We start from the raw sequence: 20,998 nt of genomic DNA on the forward strand, positions 1-20,998 counted from the left end.
ATTTCAATGTATTTCGCTCAATGCGCTCGATCCACAAATGGAAAATGCGAATGTGACAATAGGAACAAAAGAAAGCGTGCATTGCCGTCTTGGCGAGCGAAATAGAAGAGAAAAAAAAAATTCAAGTATGCATGCTGAACATGAACATATGTACATTTATTTGTATATGTTTTGTGTTCAATCCTTTTTTTCAGGACATTCACATCGTCGTGAGATGTCGAATTCAGCATGAAGATTTACTTGAAAATAGAAAAAAAAGTGGGGAAAAAAGTCGAAAGAAAGTGTTTTGAAAAGGATGTGCTTGCTTCTTTATTGTTCTAAGGTAGTATTTACATTTTCATAGGAAAGACAAAGAAGAAGAAGAAGAAGAAGAAGAAAAAACAATTGCTTGAAAACATCGTTCGAGTGCATCACATGTAGCGTCATTTTGGTATTCCTTAGTCACGAGCTAGAGAAACAAGCGGAACAAATAATAGATTCGACGCTTCTTTCTTTTGAAATGTGTGCTTTTTCCCCGTTTTGTTTTTATTTTTTCCTGTCTTTGTATGTTCACAGGATAAAACATGAATGGAACAAGGAATAAATAAATGAGAGCCATTTGGCTCAAAACACACAAACGTGCAGCTCAGTTGCAAACACAGTTCTTTTTCACTTCATAGAATCCTTATTAAAATAAATGAAAGAACATGCTCATTCTTCTTCATTCTTTGTGCAGTTTTCTTTTTCTGCTGCTGTTGAATCTTTTTTTTTTTCGTGTCGAAAGAGTTTTTTTTTTCTCCTTTTGTCTGAGAAAAATCATTGTCAAAAAAAAACGGCGAGTCACAAAAATCTCATGCAATCACTCTCTGCATTAAATCCAACGAGAATCGCATGGTTTTCGGCTCGAAAACCTGACATCATCCAAGAGAAAATGTCGCTCTCCGTTAAACAGCATTTAGAACAAAATGTTCAATAGAAAATCAGATGTTCAACCAAAAATATAAGGAATGGTAAGAGTGACAAAGAAGTCCAAAATATAAAAAATCCATTAAAATTGTCGATGGTGATTTGACCATCGTCTTCGTCTCTGTATTTAAATTCCAGTCGAACTTTAGTGTTATTTAGCCACTTTGCAATGAGTCTATTGGCCTTGGCCACATCGATAAATGTGTCGTCCGATTGATTTTCGCAGTTGCTAGGGAGTTTAAAATATTACGTTAAAATTTGATTTTTTTCTTGTAAAAATTTACCATAAACTCTGTACTGAGGTATGTACTGTTGTAATTGTAAAATACCTGTAAGCAAGGGAGAAACGAATACGTATGTCACAGTCTTTTTGCATTTCATTTAATCGAAAAACATCCAATTAAAGTTTTATGAGCTTTCCGTATCAGCAGCATTTGCATCATTGCGAATACATAAACAATTCATAGACATTTTTAATGAGGTAAATAATAATGAAAACTTCAACTCTTCTTTATTTTACCCGAAAAAAAGAGCACTCGAATGAACTCAAAATATTATGTCTTGAAAGTAATTTCAAAGAAAAAGCATAAAATAGTTTGCAGTTTTTAAGCATCTCTTATTCATCAATTGGGTAACTGTTCACTTGAAAGGTTTTTTTTATGGCAATATTTGAATCTCTTTCTACTCCAACGGCACATTATAAAGTTTATCATAAATTCGCATTTTCCCTTTTTTTGTCTTGTTCTCAATAATTTTGGTAGACTTTTACAGGAGGATACAATACAGATTGAAAGTTGTGTGTAAGGCGGAAAGAAAATGATTCGAAAAATTGAACTTGATGGAAAGTTGTTTGTAGCAGAAATCTTGTATTTATTATGCATACACGGATTTTGCATTTAAAATTTAAAGTGAGCAAAATCAACGACTTTACAATGAACAACAAAAAGAACCCGGCTTGTGAAGAGGAAAATTTCCGGAAAAAAAAAATTGAATACTCATTGTTATACAAAGAATACTCATTTGATATTCGGAAGGTGGCAGAGTTTCATCGTGCGCGAACACAATGAGAAACTTTTTCGCTTATAATCCAATTATATTTCCCAGATTTGTTACTTTTCAATTTTGGTTGGTAGCCTGTGTTATTATACACCTTAAGAAACTTTTCGTAAACAGGCGGAGAGAAAAAAAATGAAGCACTTTTTTTCAGCTGGCAATATTCCGGCGAATGCGCGCGAAATTCATTAAGCAATTACCCATCAGTTAAGGTTAAAATATTTAAGAAGCAAAGAATTTTAAATATATTTTCGACGTTATTCAAACAGACAGAGAAACGAAGAATTCCATCGTAGGAACATAATAAGAATTTTTCAAACGCATTTTTTTCTTCACGCAGAGAGTGAGAAAAATCATATCGGAAAAGTACATTAAAATACTATCTAAGAATGTTAAATTTTCGGTCGATAATAATACTACTTTGGAATTTCCCTCTTAACTTCGGATCGAGTAAAATAGTGTGCAATTACTTGCATCTTGGAATTTAGTGGGAAAAGCGTTGTCTGTGTGTAGGAATGGCGTATTCGTCCAACGTTCATTCGAGTGTATTTCCCCTTCATATTATATATTAGTGCGCACGCTAGCCACACTAGCCACAGAGAAGCAACAAATGGATGGCTCTGGTTGTTATTTATTATCGGCTTTAGCAGCGCCAACATTTCATTAAAGATAAATGGTGTGCCTGGGAAATCAGGATACGATCGGATTGTTTGGATGAAGGAGTGAGAGAGAGAGAGAGAGAGAGAGAGAGAGAGAGAGAGAGAAATAGAATAAAAATGGGAGCTGGCAAACGAACAAGAGCAAGTGAACGAGAAAAAAAAAAACATCAAAACCAACACATTGGTTTTGATGCAACGACCACATTAGATTCATACGTATATACTAGAAATGGCTTGCGCATATTTGCGACCAATTTCGGAATTTATTACGTTTCCAGCACATTATTAGAACACCATATGGCTAATCATTTCTTCATTGCGACCTATGGAATTTTATAGTTGGCAAATGCAGTCAGTCGCACGCTCGCAAACCGATTTACAAGTGTGTTCAAATTCAACGGTGTTTTACGGTGTGTAGTGTGTAGTAACTGTTTGGAAATACATAGAACACACGTAGAAAGTTCTGCTGTCATGCAGAGAAAAACGGAGAAACGGAGCAGGAGACAAAAAGTTTTAACTTATTTGACTTTGTGTTTGCTGTCGACAACTGTCAATTTTAACTTCTACATTCTGACGACCAAGTAGCTAGCAGAAATTACTCTGGCTTTGCCGAGATCTCACAATGACCTCAATTAAATGAGACTACATGACGATATTTGCACACAGTCACAGCCACACACACTCTGCAATGAATTTTATGTCTCCCTCGATATGATTTATAACACAAAAGCTAAGTATATTATTGCTTATAGCATTCTAATGTAACATTTAATGAAATTGATTGCCTGCTATTTTAGTCAATGTGTAACACGGCTTGTGCCAATGTGTAACACTTGCATTGCACATCATTGTTTCCGGTTTTTGACTTTAATAATTTTGCCAGCAACGAAATAGTAGTGTCTTGAATGTGTTACCCAGTTCATTTTGCCCACTCTCTCCTTCTCTTTTGCAAAAAGGTGAACGGGGCGAAAAGCGAGACACATTTCATATTTATTGGATGGGGAATACGATGCAGTCATCGGTGGGGTTTTCGTAGATTTCTACCGAATAATACCACATCGATAGATGATGTGAATTGAGGATTTGTGTCCTTCTCTCTCTGTGTGTGTGTTCATTTTAACAAAGTAAATTCATTACGATGACGTTCAATTTCCAAAAGAGAATAGTTTCTGATGTATATAAGTAACCAACAGTTGCACACAAAATGTCATGCTGAAAATTGAACTGAGACCAAGTTTTGTAATATACACAGCAGCACACAGAGAATGGGGCACCCAGCGAAAGAGACACGATATAGAAAGACAAAGTTCATTTCAGTGGCTGTCGAAAGCAAAACTCTCTTCCGAGTCTGCCGCATTCATAGACACATACACATACAGTGCACACAAAATTCAAAAGCAATAAATATTAAATTGGAAAATATTGAAATAGCAAATAAGGTGTGCAACGTAACAGAACGTGTGTCCTTTGTGCCGTCAACTGGAGCCGTGCAAACCGATTAAACTGATTCAATTTGTTAGCCACAACACAAGATAAACTACATGATTGAACCCATAATTCTATTACATGCCGTTTCTTTGGCTGGCATCATATATCTCCGGAGTTCCTGATTTTGTTTCCGTTCGTATTGAATACACAGCGAGAGAGAGAGAGAGAGAGAGAGAGAGAGAGCTGCAACGACCACTTGGTCGTTGGTTGTTTTGTTAAGCGAAACAAAAACATAATCGAAGTCTACCAGTTAAAAGTCGACAACACCAGACATAAACTTTCATTTGAACCGGTTTGGATTGCTTGCACACGACAACATACAACATCCATTTCCATCGTTGATGTCGATTTTTGTTGGATACATCTTTCCTTCTTTTCTCTGTTCTGTTCGGTTGGTTCTGCCTGCCCTCTCGTCATTCGTTACCTGTTGTCGTTTTATTTTTCTTTTCTCTCCTGGTTTTATTTTTGTTTCACATTCAGTTCTTTTGCAATTTACCACTGGTGTAAAAGTTGTTTGTTACTTTTGTGTCGCTGTGCCAAGTTTTTCCTTATTTCTTCATTTCGACTAACCGCAACTATCTTTTCAGTCGCTCTCTCACTCTTATCCCGACACGAATGAAGATGAAGACACGACCCATTCAATCGCTCAGATGCACACGCAAAGCAAAAACTTTATCAATTTATTGCCATCGATCACATACGTATCGGTCGTGAGCCGAACTGAGCCTGACTATTGTACCATTCCGTTGGTCGCTATGACTTTTCTCGTTTGAAATTATTTTCATTACAAGTTCAAATCGACCGGATTTAAATTTATAGCCATCGTTGATTTAACTTTTGACTTCACCATAAAAGCACAACGAAACAAACCAATTCAATTCGTTTTGCAGTACACAGTTGAATCCATAAATATGTATACACCAATAAAAAAAAAATGAAACCAAGTTAAGCTGTGAGTTAATTTTTTGCAATTTTTTTGCAATTTGTTTTATTTATTATTTAAGAGCGTCTCATCTCGAATCGCCCAAAATTTTATTCAAATATATAATAATGTTATCGTTACACTAAATTTATATTTACAGGCATAATATTCATCATCAATTCTAATTTATTTACAGTTTTGATTGGATTAATGTTTGTAGTTTGGATTTGAAATGATAACAACATTTTTTTGGTTGTTGAAAAAACGTGAGAGAAATCATTTTGAAAAGAAAAATATAAATAATCATTATGCCCCGTTTAATTGGTATGATTTTACGTGTGTGTGTGTGTGTGTGTTTATTTAGAACATTGTTTATTGTTTACATCTATTACAATATCTGGTTGAATTCCAATCATTTTTCTTCATGTTCATGTTTCTCAAAACGTCTTAACATCGTTGCATTGGATACAAAAATACACAAATTTACAATATATTCTGTTGTGTGCTGCTTCTGTCAAGCACCTAAATTTATTCAAATTCAGACGAAAAAAAAATAGAACAAACAGAAAATCAATTTAACCACCTTTCAGCTAAATCAGTTGGTTCCCACACCAAATATATACACTTCCTGTAGAATACGTAGAGCAATAAATTGAGGGAATTAATTTATTTTGTATGAGTGTGTTTGTTGTGTTATTAATGCCAAATAAAATGCATATTTTGTTGTTGGCCAATTTAATTTGCATTTTGGAAAAATATGGCGGAATTTATGTTTTTAAACCAAAGTTTTTAACAGATTTTATGAGATAGTGATTATTGGTTGGTCGAAAAACTAGTTAAAATTATAGCACTTTATGCGAATTTTTATTCAAGCGCGCGCTTCATTTTTCCTATAACAATAATGGAGTAAATACCTTTTAGGTACTCAATTTAAAGTATTATTCATTCCATCACTTTGTTTATTTAGTACAATTATTTTTTGTTAGATTGGGCATTTTTTCATTGTTAATAGGGGAGGGGAGGGTATGAATTATCCAGCACCTACATTTTTCCATGCAACAGTGATTATTTAAATGGTTTTTGTTGTTGTTCTGTTGTGATATATGAAATATGAATATGTTGGGCGAACCATAACTTGGTACAGCATTGTTGTTACCGGTTGCCCAGAGCTTTCCGGTATAAATCAGTACAATATTTCACAATCATATAATATTTACACTCATATAATAATAAATTGTTCATTTTAAATCTCTTCACACAATTTTCAATACCTTTTGGTAGCCTGTTGTTTTATTTTATAACTCTGTGGAAAATTATACAGATTTGTTGTATGATGATTTTTCATGAGTTTTATATGAATTCAATCTTTTTTTTATTCTGTCGCGTTTATTATGTACACATTACAATCTCTATTTTTTTTTATACATAAGTCATAAATTTTGAAAATATTTTATTTTCAACGGAATGACACCCTCGAGAGGGATTGCAGCTGCTAGTTCCATGGCGTTTGTTGTTGTCGTTTTTTTTATATTTTTGGAGTGCATATGATGCGCATGTACCTATCGCTGCAGTTAAATAAATATATATTTTACTTTATTCATTTGTTATTTGGTATTTTTTTTTCTTTGTCCTCTCTCTACTTTACATAGCCTTGTTTCCGATGTTGATTACATCTAGAATCCACTTGATTGGAAGAATATGACATGTGATTTACATTTGGTTGTCTGTGTTATTTCTGTTGTTTTTGTTTTGCTGAAGAAATTAATAAGTGCGTAAAAATGTGTTATGTACATTAAATGTTGGGGGGAGACACGAGTTCCTGGAAGTGCACGAGCTGAAAGTTCTAAGCCATTTCCGCAATACCTAGTTTCGCTAAATTGGCTATGGTTGTTGGATCGTTTGGCTGTAGCTGTAGCGCTTCTTTGTAACTAATGGCCGCCTGAATCGGACGTCCAAGCAAATGAAGAATGGCACCAAGGTTTGTGTGCGCTCTTGCATCATCGGGTCGTAAGCGAACCGCCTGAAAAACATTCAAAAAATAGATGACATTCATTAAAGCAACCGTCAAACAACGCATGACATACAAAGCGTTTCTATTTTACGCACCGTTCGATACCATTTTTCAGCTTCATTTTTTCTATCTAGTAGGCGGAGAGCTGTAGCAGCTGCTACAGCCAGTGAATAATCGTTTGGCGATAGCTCAGCCGCCTTTATACGCTGTTCACATGCTTCTTCATTTCGTAACATCGAACTTAGGAATTCAGCTGGAAATGTAAACGACACAAAACAGAGAAAGAACACACGGAAACGTTAGGAATTTGCCGGAAAAACTATTACTGTGATTATACACAAAAATACTCACCATAATGATGCCGAACGCTCGAATCATCCGGAGCTAATTTCAGTGCACGCTTGAACCACAATTCAGCTTCTGTCGTTCGACTACTCTGTAAATGCACACGATAAAAGAGAATTGAGCATAAAGTTTTACCATAGCGTAAGCATTCAATCGAGTTGTGAGTGAATGATGAACTTACGTTTCGAGCCAACATTGTTCCATAAGACACATGCGTTGCAACATGATCGGGTTGCACCTCCAGAGCGGCTTGATGGAAACGCTCTGCCTCTGACCATTGATTCATTCGAGCCAGTGTATCACCAAGCCTTTGGTAAATACTCTGCAAACGCAAACGACATATATATTTCAGATCGGGGAAATCTCAATTGAAAATTTTCCAATGAAAAATGATGAAATTCCATAAACATGGAAAGAGACCTTACCTGTGGTGGATAATTTCGTGGTAAACTGTGCAATGCCTCCCGATAAACTGACAATGCACGTTGCAATTTCCCTTGCTCTGCATACAAACTGCCCAATTGTACCAGCATTGACATTCTGGCATTATCGTGGGCGGTACGATCTCGTAAACCATGGCCATCCAATTTCGAACCTTCACGAAGAATTTTCACCGCCTCGTTGCAACGACCCAATGCGATGAACGATGTTCCCATATTCAAATAAGCCACTGAATTGAAAGAAAAAAAACAATTTTTGGTTTTCAATACAATTTCGATTGAGTCCGTGGATTTTAAAACATCAATCGATATACTTACATGCCAACGATGGTCGATAGTGGATGGCGTTTTGGAAGCAATCGACAGCTTCTTTGAATTGTTGGTTATTTTGGTACAAAATGCCCCTGAAAAATTAAACAATGGGCAAAACACTTAGTTAGTCTCATATATTCCGTAATACATTTTCGATTAGGATCTAAAGAACTCATTGAGCAAAAATCACAATAAAACAAGCAACAAATGTATCATCTTCTCACATCATTTACTTGTCGCTTCTTTCCCCCACTTTGAAAATTTATCATTCGTTCAAACGATATCAATATCGTTACATAGTAAAAATGTGTTCGCACGAATTGTTCATGCTTTGCGATAATTAAAAGTGATGTGGATATGCGATTGCTGGTTCTTTTGTGTGTTCACAAACAGAAATTACAGTCACACTTCCGGCTCAGGTGGATTGAATTAATCAAAATGCTCGATTCAGGAGTGTGATAAATTTTTCATCTTTCTATGACATTTGAAGTATGAATATACGAAATGAATTCAATTTGGCAGCCCATTAATTTCCTATTCTTGCAGCCCCAGTCAAATGTTTCAGCTTTTATGTCGCCAAACATCGAAAAAAACCGTCGTCGTCGTCGCAGTTTGCAAGTCGCATGCAAATAAACACAGTTTAATACGTAATTATGGAGCATTCCTTCCTCGGTTGCGACTCCAATTTTAAATGAATCGGACTTTGTATTTACCACCGTTTCTTATTTATTCATTGAAATTTACGCAGACGCAATCGTTTAAATGACGAAAGGAAACACACGGCAATTATTACCGTGCGCATTTATTTCGATTGTGTCGTTTCTTTTTTTCTCTCTTCTTCACCATTTGGCCTTCTACTGCGTCAGATATATCAACGATGTATTTTTATTTCCCTTTTCCCATATTTCCACTTCCAAATGGAGTCGTGTGGTGGCGGCTATACAGTAACCCACAAACTACATCGAAAATGAGTGGGAAAATGCTCATTATTCTATACCATCCATACAAAAAGCCTTATATAAATAGTGTGCCGTCATTATGTCGACAATCAAAAATCTTGATAAAACGAATTTAATGAAGCCAATGGGGAATTGTGATGAAACTTTGTGTACTGTATGAGTCGCTCTTTCTCTCTTTCTCTTTCTCTCTCTTTCTTACCATCCTTCTTGCTTATAGGCTTTGAATTTTTGCTGTGGTGCGTGACACATCACATGTTATTGCCTGCCAACACCGAACGAAAACCACCACCACTACCATGCGAAATGTTTCATTGGATTGTTGTGCTCTGTTACATAAGATAAGACCATTCCTATTAACAATCACCACGTTTTTCGCTCAATTTGCTAACGCTTTCGTCTGTCGCAAAATGTCGCACCAAACACGAATACTCACACACCAATCGAGTAGGGGAAAAATTCTAGGAAGAAACGATCTCTGCTTGGGTCCAGTGTACAATCATGCATATTTAGTAGTTTGTCAGGCGATCAAATTAAAACAAATTGATTACATTTGTTTAACATACAACGGAATCGAAACCGTCTGCTCTAATATCTGACACGTTCGATCCATTTTTTTTTCGCTTACTATTTGTCAGCCCAAGGTTTTTCTGTGTTTATTGAATTTTCGGGCTGGTAACAAATACGCCCATGCTCTAGTAGCAATCCATGTCGTGATTTGCATTTTACTCGAATTTATTATAGAATTCATTAAGGCGGCGGCAAATCTTTCAGCGACTGTAATGGATTTTTGTGTTGAAAGCTGTGAACGTCAATTTTGATTATTCCCAAAGAAAAATTATGCAAAAATATTCCAATATTGAAAAGTCCGGAAAAATCCAATTGCGAGCGCCCGCGCGCACGCAAACACACATAGGAACGGGAAAAAAGACAGACGAGATGATTGGAATGGCGCACACTTCGAAACTTCCGTTATGAATTGCAGCACACGAGAAATTGATGAAGAAATCATTTGTGTTTACATAATGACATGAAAATCGATCGTTTGCATTTTGCCAGCTTGTGAGTGTGTCAGTTCATCCGGTTGGAACAAAAACATCCTACAAATTAAACACAAATTTATTCATTGGAAACATTTTGATCGATTTTTCACATGATTTACGAACTTCATTATTAAACGCCACACTTTGACTGTCATGTGGAAAAGAGTCGTCAGTGACGACTCGTCACAGTGCATTTGAATGAACAATGATAATTGATTCGATCTTCGTTCGGTTGATGGAAGGATTCGATTTTTTCAATGGGTTTGACTCATTGCAAGACATAAACACACAGTAGTTTGCCAACGGTATATATTCCGAACGTATCCACAGTGTAGATTCCACACCCTCGGCGTCTTCGTGTCAATCGAAAAGTGTGAAACAAAGCGAACAACGTGTGAGCCAATTCAAACACATGCTGATTGTTGTCTGCCACCTTTGAATCGATAGATCGTTTTAATCAGCCATTAGCGCTTAATAAAAGTTTATGTTATTAGAAGCAATATCGGGCGATAAGATTAAAGTACACAGACATAACCAACCAATGCCATTCAGCCATATATCGGATTATGTTGCAACATATTTTATTTCCAGTGAATTGATTTTATGTTTAAATACGCGCGCACACGATTTGTTTCTCATTTGCGCTATATGTAAAGCGATCAGAAAAGTCTCTATGCGAACGCAAACGAGAGACGCGCTATATTTGCTAATATTAGATACTCACAAATTATAATGAACATCCGCCATATTCGGTCGATGTTTCAAGGCGAGCTGCAGCGATTCCTTTGCTTCTTCATATCGTCCTTGTGAGCTGAGAACGCTGCCCAAGTTGCCCAAGGCTGAAAAAATAACGGAAAAAATCAACGAAAATTGATGAGAAAAAAATGTGCCAGGAAAAAAACATCCTTTTTTGTTGATTTGTGAAAATTTCGTTTAATTGGTGGATTTATTTGTAAGTCCATTTTGTATGTGCAGAAACGGTTCGTTTATTTTTTGCGGAAAAAAATTCGCGAACATGCCATAATTAAAGAGAAAAGTGTGCAGAAAGCAGAAAAAAAAATGAGAACTGCTAATTTGCATTAAGGGTGGAACCATCTTGAGAAATTCGGCCTTGTCGCTTTGTAATAAAAACTTTTGAAAATACACAACAATTAAATGCCGAGAACAGAGGTAGGAGAATAAAAAATGTAGGGAATTTTCTTCTGCGAAAAGTGTTACTCGAGCAAATGCCACTGCTGCCCTAAAGTATCATCTTGAAATAAAAGGATGCTTATGTGAAAATGACTCGGTTTTAAATTAGCCTGGATTGGCTTTGTTTTACACTCAGGCAGTTTACAACATACTAATGACTGCGTTGACGCTGAAAAATTAAGCTACAAGACATTACTCGTACATCTTTTTTCATCGTCCATCCGCCGAGAAACAGATCGTAAAAATCGGACCGAATCGTTGTAATAATCGTATTTGCGATCTGATTTGCGAAAATCGTTTTTCATTTAAATGCAATGTTTTTGCTGTGTCCTGCCTTTTTTGCGTTCAAACTTAAGCCTTTTCGAAAATTACTAGATATTTTTTTGTCACAGATTTTGCCATCCGATACATGGCAATTTGGTGGATTTTGCATATAATTTCTTTGCATGATTGATGGCGATATCGGGACGATGATAATATTTTTGTTGAATTGAATATATAACTGAATGGATTAAAAACAATCAGCGACGGCTTAAAAATGAAAAACGAACATAATATCGCTATCATTTTGCCACCAATTAAAACCACACATGGTATTTATTTCAGACATACACCGATTTTTATTACAAAATCCAATTTGAATTGTAGGAGGGTGAGAGACAGACAGAGAGGAAGAGATTTGGCAATCGCACGCGCAAAATTAATACGTATTCATAAATAAATCAGTGGGAAATTGAAATCAAACACGTTGTTTTTTCGCTCGCTCTGATCGCTTCTCATTAATAAAACCAGATGAATTAATTAAATATGGTGAACATAATGATGCGATTAAGAATAAAATCAGATATTTAAATTGAACACCGCATCGAAATCAAAGCAAAAACAGAATAAAAAACGAATGAAGAGAAAAATGAGGAGGGTAGAGACAGGAAGAGCAAGTGAAATCGTGTTTAAAATATGCACGGGTCATTATGTTACGCAAATCCGGATATTTTTCCAGATAATTCACTGAAATCAAAACAAATTACGATTTGTTTATTCGAGTCTGAGCACCATTACCATATACACCCAGCACAGAAGTAAAAACCAACGATAATCCGGTCAAATTCGCAAATAATTATAGAATCAATAGAAAGCGATTCCAATTAATTTTCACGATGAAAAAACGAAAAGTACGCGTCAAAATGATTCAAGGACGATGGAGCCAGCAATGTGGAATATGCTTTGGTGTACATGTAAAATATGTGCGAAAAGAAAATTACCTTTTGCTGGATTAACGTTGATTGCACTACGGTACAAGCTCTCTTCATCGCGCCAATCAACATTCCGGTTAATTGTTTTCATACTGTATGCCGTCACCGTCAAACCGATGCACAGCATAACAGCAAACCGTTTCCGTGGGCTCCTTAATGATCCCACCCGATTTGTGTCCATGAGTTTGCTCACGCCTAAGCCGATTAGTAAACAGTAACCGACACTTGGTAAATATAAAATTCGTTCGGCAACGACAAAACCAACGTAGAAGAATAAATTGGCGGCGGGTAAAAATGGTAGTGCTAACATCGCTACGGATAGCATAATAACGGCTGATGCGGTTGTCGATGGATGTGATATATGCAGATGATTTGTAGTCGAATCGATGTGAACACTTGATGCCGATGCTGTTGCTGTCGCTGCTGCCACAATCGTTTTCGCCGATGTGCCATTGGCCGAAATCTCTAGATTTTGACAATTATTCGCTTGATTTGCAATGCTTTTTGCAGTCGATGAATTTTTGCTTGGGCTATTTTTACAAGTCTTGTTCGAGCCACCAGTTAAAATGCTCGGTAACATACCATTCGTACCGCATGCAGACGATGTTGTGTTGTAGATCGAGGCGGTGGTCGAACTCGAAGTAAATGTGTGATGCTGTTGTTGGTTTTGCTGGTGGCGTCGTTTGCGTGGCGGTGACGGTGAGTGACGAAATTCGGGGCATTCACACCGTACCAACGGCACATTATTATTATTAATTGCACGACAAGTGCTCGAATGGCGCACATTTGAACCTTGCTTACAAACTTCACACAATTGTTCCGTTGTTTTAGCTAAATAACTGCTATTATTAATTGCATTATTACTGCTATTATTGTTACAACTTGTACTCAAACTAGAACTATGCAGTATGTTGTTATTCGCGTTCGTCGTTGTCGTCGTCGTCGTCGCATTCACAAAACTACAACTGCTACCATTATTATTGTTACAATTTGTCGGGGGTAATTGAAATGCTTTGCGTTTCTTTATGGTGCGCGGTTTGCGATAGTGTACATTTGCCATCGCCTGCACCAATTGCATTCGTCGACGTAAATGATGCACATTAATTGCCACAGCAAACACAAACGCACTATAAAATATCAGTGAGGCTAAATTACGGAAATCACATAAGCTATTCAGTCTTGGTATCGCGTCCATGCCCCAATCAAAGCTCAGTGTCATTGGATACAGTAGCAGCTGAAAATTGAATGCAGGCAAATAGAGGAATGTTAAGAAGCGCGTGAGTCGTGACGGTGATTTAGCGATTGGATTGTCGGCGGTGGAAAATTCGATCGCCGGACCTGGCAGCGATAAACGCAAATGAAGAATCACAACGGTCGCAACTCCAATGATGGTGAGCGATCGCATTCGATGCTGGAAATTAAATTTTGTGAGAAAAAAAAAAACCATATTAATTTCAATGTGCATTAGACAGGGCGATATTCACCGTACAAAGTATCTAAAAAGTGTTTTGTCTATTGCGTAAAATAATTTAATAACAATTAGGCTTACCTTATCTCGATAGCCGTTTGTGGCCCGAATCACATCGTAAAATGCACATAAAACCAATGATGTGGCAGCCGTTTCTTTACAAAGCACAGCCGCTATTGACAGTACAATTGCACCAATTAACGCTGACCAACATCTTTTATCGTTTTGTTCTCGCCACACAACGTGCTTGCAATATGTTAAAAAAGCCAACAGATAAAAATTACACGATGCCAAATCGGCTCGACCAACGACACCGGCCACAGCTTCCGTGTGAATGGGATGCGATGCAAACAATGCACCCGTTACAATCGTTCCCCATATCGATTGTAATACGTGACGAGCAACTTTCACCACGAGACCCGTTGCCAGACAATGCAACAGAACGTTGACCAAATGATATGAGTATGGTTTGTAACCGTCAAACAAATGATTTAGCTTAAAACTGAGTACACATAATGGGCGATACGATCCGTGCGATCCGGAATCCGTTAAGGGCGTTCCCCAAAAATCATTTTGCACAATATGCTTCCATGGCGTTGTATGTACTACATCAGGATTACCCAATATCGCTCGCCTGCAAAGTGAAATGGAACGAAGAAAAAAAATATGATTGAATAATTGAAATATTTTTCAAAACATTCATTATACATTGAAAGGAAGAATAAGAATAAAAAAATCGATTCATTCAGGTAAAATTGTGTTTGATTCGAAGTAAATGTGCATGGAAAAGCGCTTAACATTTACGTCGTCTTCAATTTACTATTCGATTAAATATATTTTGAAAACTTCTTAAACCAGCACACATTCCCATCATAACTCATCATAACTGTATTGATAATTGAAGCAAAGTGTACGGCATGCACATAAACTAATAGCCGTAAATTGATGTAGACTCAATAAATGTTATCGATTTATTGGAGGAGGTTTTCAACACTCACACACACACACACAAACACATTTTACTTTGCCAACTATCTTCGGCACAATCCAACATTCTCACCATCCATAATGTACGATTTTGCCGCGGTTCGTGATAAAATTCCATGATTCCATAACATCAACACATGTGGTTTCTGTGCGAAAACCATTTTAGTCGTTCGTTTTTTCTCGCGCTGCTCACGATTAAGGAACACATCCTATAATATATACGTATGTATTCCACACATATACTCTGCTATTCCATATAATAGGAGCACCATACGCGAACATAGTGGCACACATTTACACATTTTTCCAAAGAAAATGAATGCAGCAGTTGGTTTGCGCCTTATATGTGCCTTGTGCCCTGTGAGAGAATCTTGTCTTCGCTGCGAAAAACCCACATCCCATACTATTTCATATATAAACAAACGTATAGACAACACACATTCGCATACAGATATGTATGTGGCGGGCTATATATTTTATCATTCGACTTAAAATCATTAGAAAACGATGCCAAGAGATTTATCGAATGTTCAATCTTGTGTCTGAAGCTTAACAGCTGCTTCGTGCTGCGTTACACACACAATATTTTTGCTAAAACTACGCTCAACTAATTTTTTGTGTGTGTTTGTGTGTATGTGAGTTGGTTTTGGGTTTTCTATTCACAAATATTCAGATTCGAATGAATGAATTTTCGGGCTGCTGAACCAATGCGTGTGCAATATAACGCGTTCACACTAATACACATACATGGAAACTCGAAATTCAATTCCGGTTCCAAGCAAAACCATCGTTTGCGCTTTGCGGTTTTTAGCTACAATTAAAATTCTATCCGAGAATATGGATGTGTTTGCTTTTCGAAACGTGATGAATGGCATGAGTCGTAGCATGTCGTTGCTGCCATCGCCGTCGCTGCCACGTTCATTCGTTTCATTTATTTGGTTGGGTGTTGAATTTTCTATGTTTTCATTTTGACAAAGTGAGCAAATTACATATAAATATGATGCCAGTGCATTTGTTGATGTATGACAATCAATTAATTAACAGTCGGTGGCAACAACCAACCAGTCAGCCGCTGGCTTTTCCGTTTTCCAAGAAAATTGAAAAGTGCCACATTGTTCAGCTAACTATTAATTGGCAACGCTCGAACGCAATATACAAACTTGTGATGATTTATAGACGATCGGCATTTTCGGTCGCAATTTCGATCAGCTCGTAAAATGGCGAGAATGTGTGGGAGACAGAGCGAGCAAGAGAATTGCTGAACATTCATTGTGACACATTTTATGTGTTGAACATTGGTCGACGACTACCAAGTCAATGCATAAAAAATAATTAATGATTAGGCGAAAAGCAAATTTAGTTTAATAATCATTAGAAATTCATTATTTTTGACGAATAACTTTCAAAGGAAAACCAACGACCACACACTTTGTGTGTCACATTCCAATAGGGGAGGAAAAAAATGAAAAAAACACAGAGCGAGCGAGACAAAAATGAAAGTCATTCATTCATGCGAACAAAAATGCGCTCACATTCAAGTGAATATATGTGTACTTGCTCGTTCTTTTATGCTTTCCGCTCTTTTTAATGTCGGCAAGTTCATCAATCACTGTAATGAGTTCAACTTTTATATCTTTGACTCCTTCGCCGAAGTACATCGCTAATTTTCTTTTATCATTATTTAATGATGCATTCTAAATGGGTCTGTTTATTATGTGCTAGCGTGTTTTGTTCTTATTTTCTTCATCCCTCTGTCTCTGTCTCTCTCTATTTATAAACTCAAAAGTCTGGCTGGAGAAGTGGCATATTGAAAATATGAGTGAGTGCGCGCCATATATACAGAGCGATTGCTAAGTGCTCGACGCTCCGACACGTGTGCCAAATGATGTTTATCATAATTAGGAAGGAAAATGTTGGCGTTTGAATCATATCGGCATATCTATTTGCATAGATTCACTCACGAGATTCAGATTCAACTGCTCTTTTCCGTTTGCCACTGAAAATCATTTCCATTTTTTTTTTTTACAGGAAAAAAAGAGAAAAAGAAATGCGCATTTAATGACTTTAGTAAACAATAGGTGTGTTACTATGTTCAAAATATACTTTGTGCTTGGCAGGCGACTACAGAAGCTATGATGATTTCGACGTGGGTTGCAAACATTGAGCGACGGAGCTTATGCAATCAAGCGCTTTAGCCCGCATCTAAAGTGATTTCTGAAATGGTGTGCCAAACGGGAAATTGAATGGACCATAATTTTCAATTCGGGTTGCATCTCACTATCAGCGAACGAGCAAGTGAGCGAGCGAGATAGCTAGTCGAGACTTGGCAACACTATCAATCAGTGCATCTGCATATGCTTGGCATGAATATGTAAGTATGTCAAATGACAACTGAATTACTGCAATGGAATTGGAAATTTACCGAGTAAATTACGCGCTTGTTACCGAAAAACGGGAAGCAAAGTCAAATGCAAGCGCTGTGTACAGCTTGAATATATCTGGCATTATTCGAAATATGTTTTTAAAAACCTCCGAAATGAGAGTAAGTCACTTGATGTGTAGAGAGCGCGCACAGTGCACACTGCAAACACACGAGCATACACTTCAATTTCAATTCATGCATCTGATGAAATTAATGGTGGGGATCATCGTTACGGCGTTCGAGAGCAGAATGAACATATTTTGGCGACATTATTAAATGCATTGAATCCTTGAATGTTTGTTCCAATGAGAGAGCATAACCAGATGACTGTCGGACATTAAAGTCTTGCATTAGGAAGACTATGTGCTTTGCAATAGATGAAAATAAATAACATGGAATTTATATTTGGATAGTGTGTGCTGGAATTTGTTCGATGTGGATTTGGATTTTTAAATAACCGATGCTTGGTAAATCGATTTTTATTGCTAAACTCTCTCAACAATGGAGAGGAAAAAAGTGCAAGTGCACCATGGCACTATGCTACATGCATCGCAACTAGCATTGCAATCATTTTCGGTACTATGGATCTTTTGTTGTTGAGTACAAAGCATCGGCTGCTTATTCGGTAATGTAACGGTGGCGAACTCTACCCCGAAAAATCGACGCTTGAGAATGTAATGTATTGTGACAATATAAATGCGGCTTTCTGTAAGTAGACTCTACAACATGTTTAAGATTTGCATGCAAAAACGCAACTGTGACTTTCACATATATTTAAGCCGAACAAAGAGCAGCAGCAACAGCAGTAGATAAGTCGATTTTTACCATTGTTGCAAAAGAAATGGCCGATGCTGTATACGCTACATATATAATGCACGTATTGCGACATTTTGGTGACATAGATTTTTGAATTTGTCTGTACAGCAGTGCTGTGATGGCGGTGACGATAATCAAATCATGAAAAAGTGTTGATTCAATTTGTGTGTTGGTGCAACGATTTCGTACTTTTTTTTCGTTCTGATGCTACCACACACATAGATATCTATATAGTATATAGATGTGCACGAGAAATTGGTCTAAACTCGGTTAAGAAGAAGTTTTGAGCTTCAGCCATCGACGGATACGTCACAATGTTTCCTTTGGACATTTTTTGCATCGAATTTTTCTTCTCCATCGTTTTCTTTCCTCTGTCGTTTTATCCCGACCATAATAAAATGGTGGTTGCGTCGTGTGTTCTTTTTTCTACATTTCACTTTTGCAATTCGTTTACGCTTTCGATGTTTTTTCATGTGACAGGACCTCAGCATACATTGGTCTTATACATAATTTTTTTCGCTTCTTCTTCTTCTTCGATGATTTATTTTCTATCACTTTCGACTGTCACTCGTTTGCGCGTCTCAGTGTCAGTTGCAATCAGTCAGGGTATATGTGATCGAATTCGCTCGTGCAATTCGCGTGAAACTTCGCAATCGTGCGAGTAGTCTCCGTGTTCCTTGCTCTCTTTTCATCAGCACACTTTTTTGTGTGCCCATGTGCGCTCATCGTTTTCTTTATCTTATTCCGGTAAGTACATTATGGCTTCAAAATATATAAGTTGTGCATTATACATAATGGATTTCCATTGATGACGCTTTGTTCAAGGAGTCATCGTGTGTGCTTTTTTTTGCTTCTCTCCTTGCTGATCCGTCCTCTATCTCCCCCTTGGTTTGTTGCTCAGGCCTTCGATTACATTATTTTCAATTCACTGTTGCCATCAATTCCATCATGCTGTACGGATATACTCAATATTCTTTTTCGTAGTCAATCCACAAGCACTATGCAACGTGAAGCCAACGGTAAATTCGATCAACAGTCACAACGCAGCGAGGATGAAACGAACTACGAGCGAGAGTGAAAAAAGAAATCAATATGAAAATTGCGCAACAAAGTGGATGGCAAAATACGCACCGAAGAAGCACCATACTGATGGAAATGTTAATGGCAAGGGCAGAAAATAATAAAACGGAATGGCATCGTAGCTAACCTTAGCCGCACTCTCACCAACTAGGTATCGATTTAAATTTCAATTTGGCGAGGGATAGAAGAAAAAAGTTGCTCATGCTAAAGTTCATACAAGTCAAAACAGTAAATTATTTCACTCTTTCAGTGATTGCATTGTGTCTTCATCGTTTTCACGATTCAAACCTGCATTGACATTCACTAGCCGAAGCCAAATGCAAACTAATTATAAATTAAAGAAAATGAGTGCAAAAGAGAATGAAATAAAAGAAAATTGATTGTTCAATACACATCGAATGGAGTGGTTCAGTCGTTAAAATAATTGGTTTACTTCGACGAAAAAAAAAAACGGAATCATTTACTATTCGCATTTCGCTCAAAGACATAATTTGAATTTGACGGACCCAGATGTACACCATTCAGCACACCAATAAAACATAAACCGTTTCATTTCGAAACTCGATGGGTCAATCAACCCATTCCAAGTGCGATAGCAATTAGGTGTAGTACACAGCTTATTTTCAATGTTTTTTTTTCTTCTCTCTGCCATATCAAACGAGACGACATTTGTAATTCAGTGTGTGCCATTTCCAAAATGTAATCCAAATTCCACTTCGAATGCGACTGATTATTATTTTACCATTTCAAAAGGAATGCTACTACAGCCATGTCCGGCGTGTGACAGCAAAATCGAAAAATGACAAACACAAAATATGTAGCAGAGACATGTCATTGTGTCTGCGTCATTTATCGCTAACCGTTAAGTCATCAGTATCACCGTTGGAAATGTGTCGTACCATCGAATTCGCTCTCTAATTCGTAATGGTTTTGCTGTGTCAGTGCAAGTTTGAATCAATTATTTTGCACTCACGTTGTTTTCACAATTTGCGTGCTCCGACGACTATATGGAATCGGTGCGTGCGCGATTGTAGTATGTGACATCTGCTGCCCAGTTCAATGACCCAGTCATCATCAACGTCAACACACAGAGAGGAGAGGAGAGGGAGAAGAGAGAGAGAGAGACAGACGGACAGACACGTAAACAACAGTTACAGTTACAGTCACATAAAATAAAACAATATTTTTCTTTCTTCATTCTCATTTCGCATTTTCCACTTTTCTAACTTTCTAATTTTATCTATACACACAAACTGGTATGGACCTGCTGCTGGGTGTATGTCTCTCTTTTCCTTTCTGCCCGTGCTCTCGAATCTGACGTGATGCTTCCCATTTAACTGTCACATGCATATTATTGCAGAAAATTCATTACGTACTTCGAACGCTTGGATTTGAAAATTAAAACAAAAACATACATATTCTCGACTCCAATCGTTCGACCGGATGAACGAAGGATATGGGATCCACGCTCAACTACAACAACTCGGTGATGGCTACAACTCATCCGCGCACGAAAGAGAAGGAAGGAGATAGAAAGAGAGAATGGTCCACACTGTGGGCCAAAAGGGTGTGCAAGGAGGTTTGGTTGGTCGCTTCGTGTGAATTCG

The 20,998-nt window shown here is 37.2% G+C and overlaps 1 protein-coding gene across 1 annotated transcript in view; it reads right to left on the bottom strand.

Annotated features, from left to right (window-relative positions):
• Nucleotides 1-5,108: 5,108 nt before the first annotated feature.
• Nucleotides 5,109-20,998, bottom strand: part of LOC129567311 (protein O-mannosyl-transferase TMTC2) — a gene marked incomplete at its 5' end in the record, with an annotated part of 128,714 nt that continues 112,824 nt past the window's right edge. The window contains 9 exon segments of the mRNA XM_055444076.1: nucleotides 5,109-7,087; nucleotides 7,174-7,331; nucleotides 7,430-7,514; nucleotides 7,605-7,745; nucleotides 7,849-8,093; nucleotides 8,182-8,267; nucleotides 10,899-11,013; nucleotides 12,628-14,029; nucleotides 14,168-14,720. Coding sequence (XP_055300051.1) covers nucleotides 6,911-7,087; nucleotides 7,174-7,331; nucleotides 7,430-7,514; nucleotides 7,605-7,745; nucleotides 7,849-8,093; nucleotides 8,182-8,267; nucleotides 10,899-11,013; nucleotides 12,628-14,029; nucleotides 14,168-14,720 — 2,962 coding nt within the window. The 3' untranslated portion in view covers nucleotides 5,109-6,910.

Source organism: Sitodiplosis mosellana, unplaced genomic scaffold, assembly GCF_009176505.1.
Source record: "Sitodiplosis mosellana isolate CC-2019 unplaced genomic scaffold, AAFC_SMos_1.0 Smas_scaffold_11, whole genome shotgun sequence".
NCBI classification, from domain to species: Eukaryota; Metazoa; Arthropoda; class Insecta; order Diptera; family Cecidomyiidae; genus Sitodiplosis; species Sitodiplosis mosellana.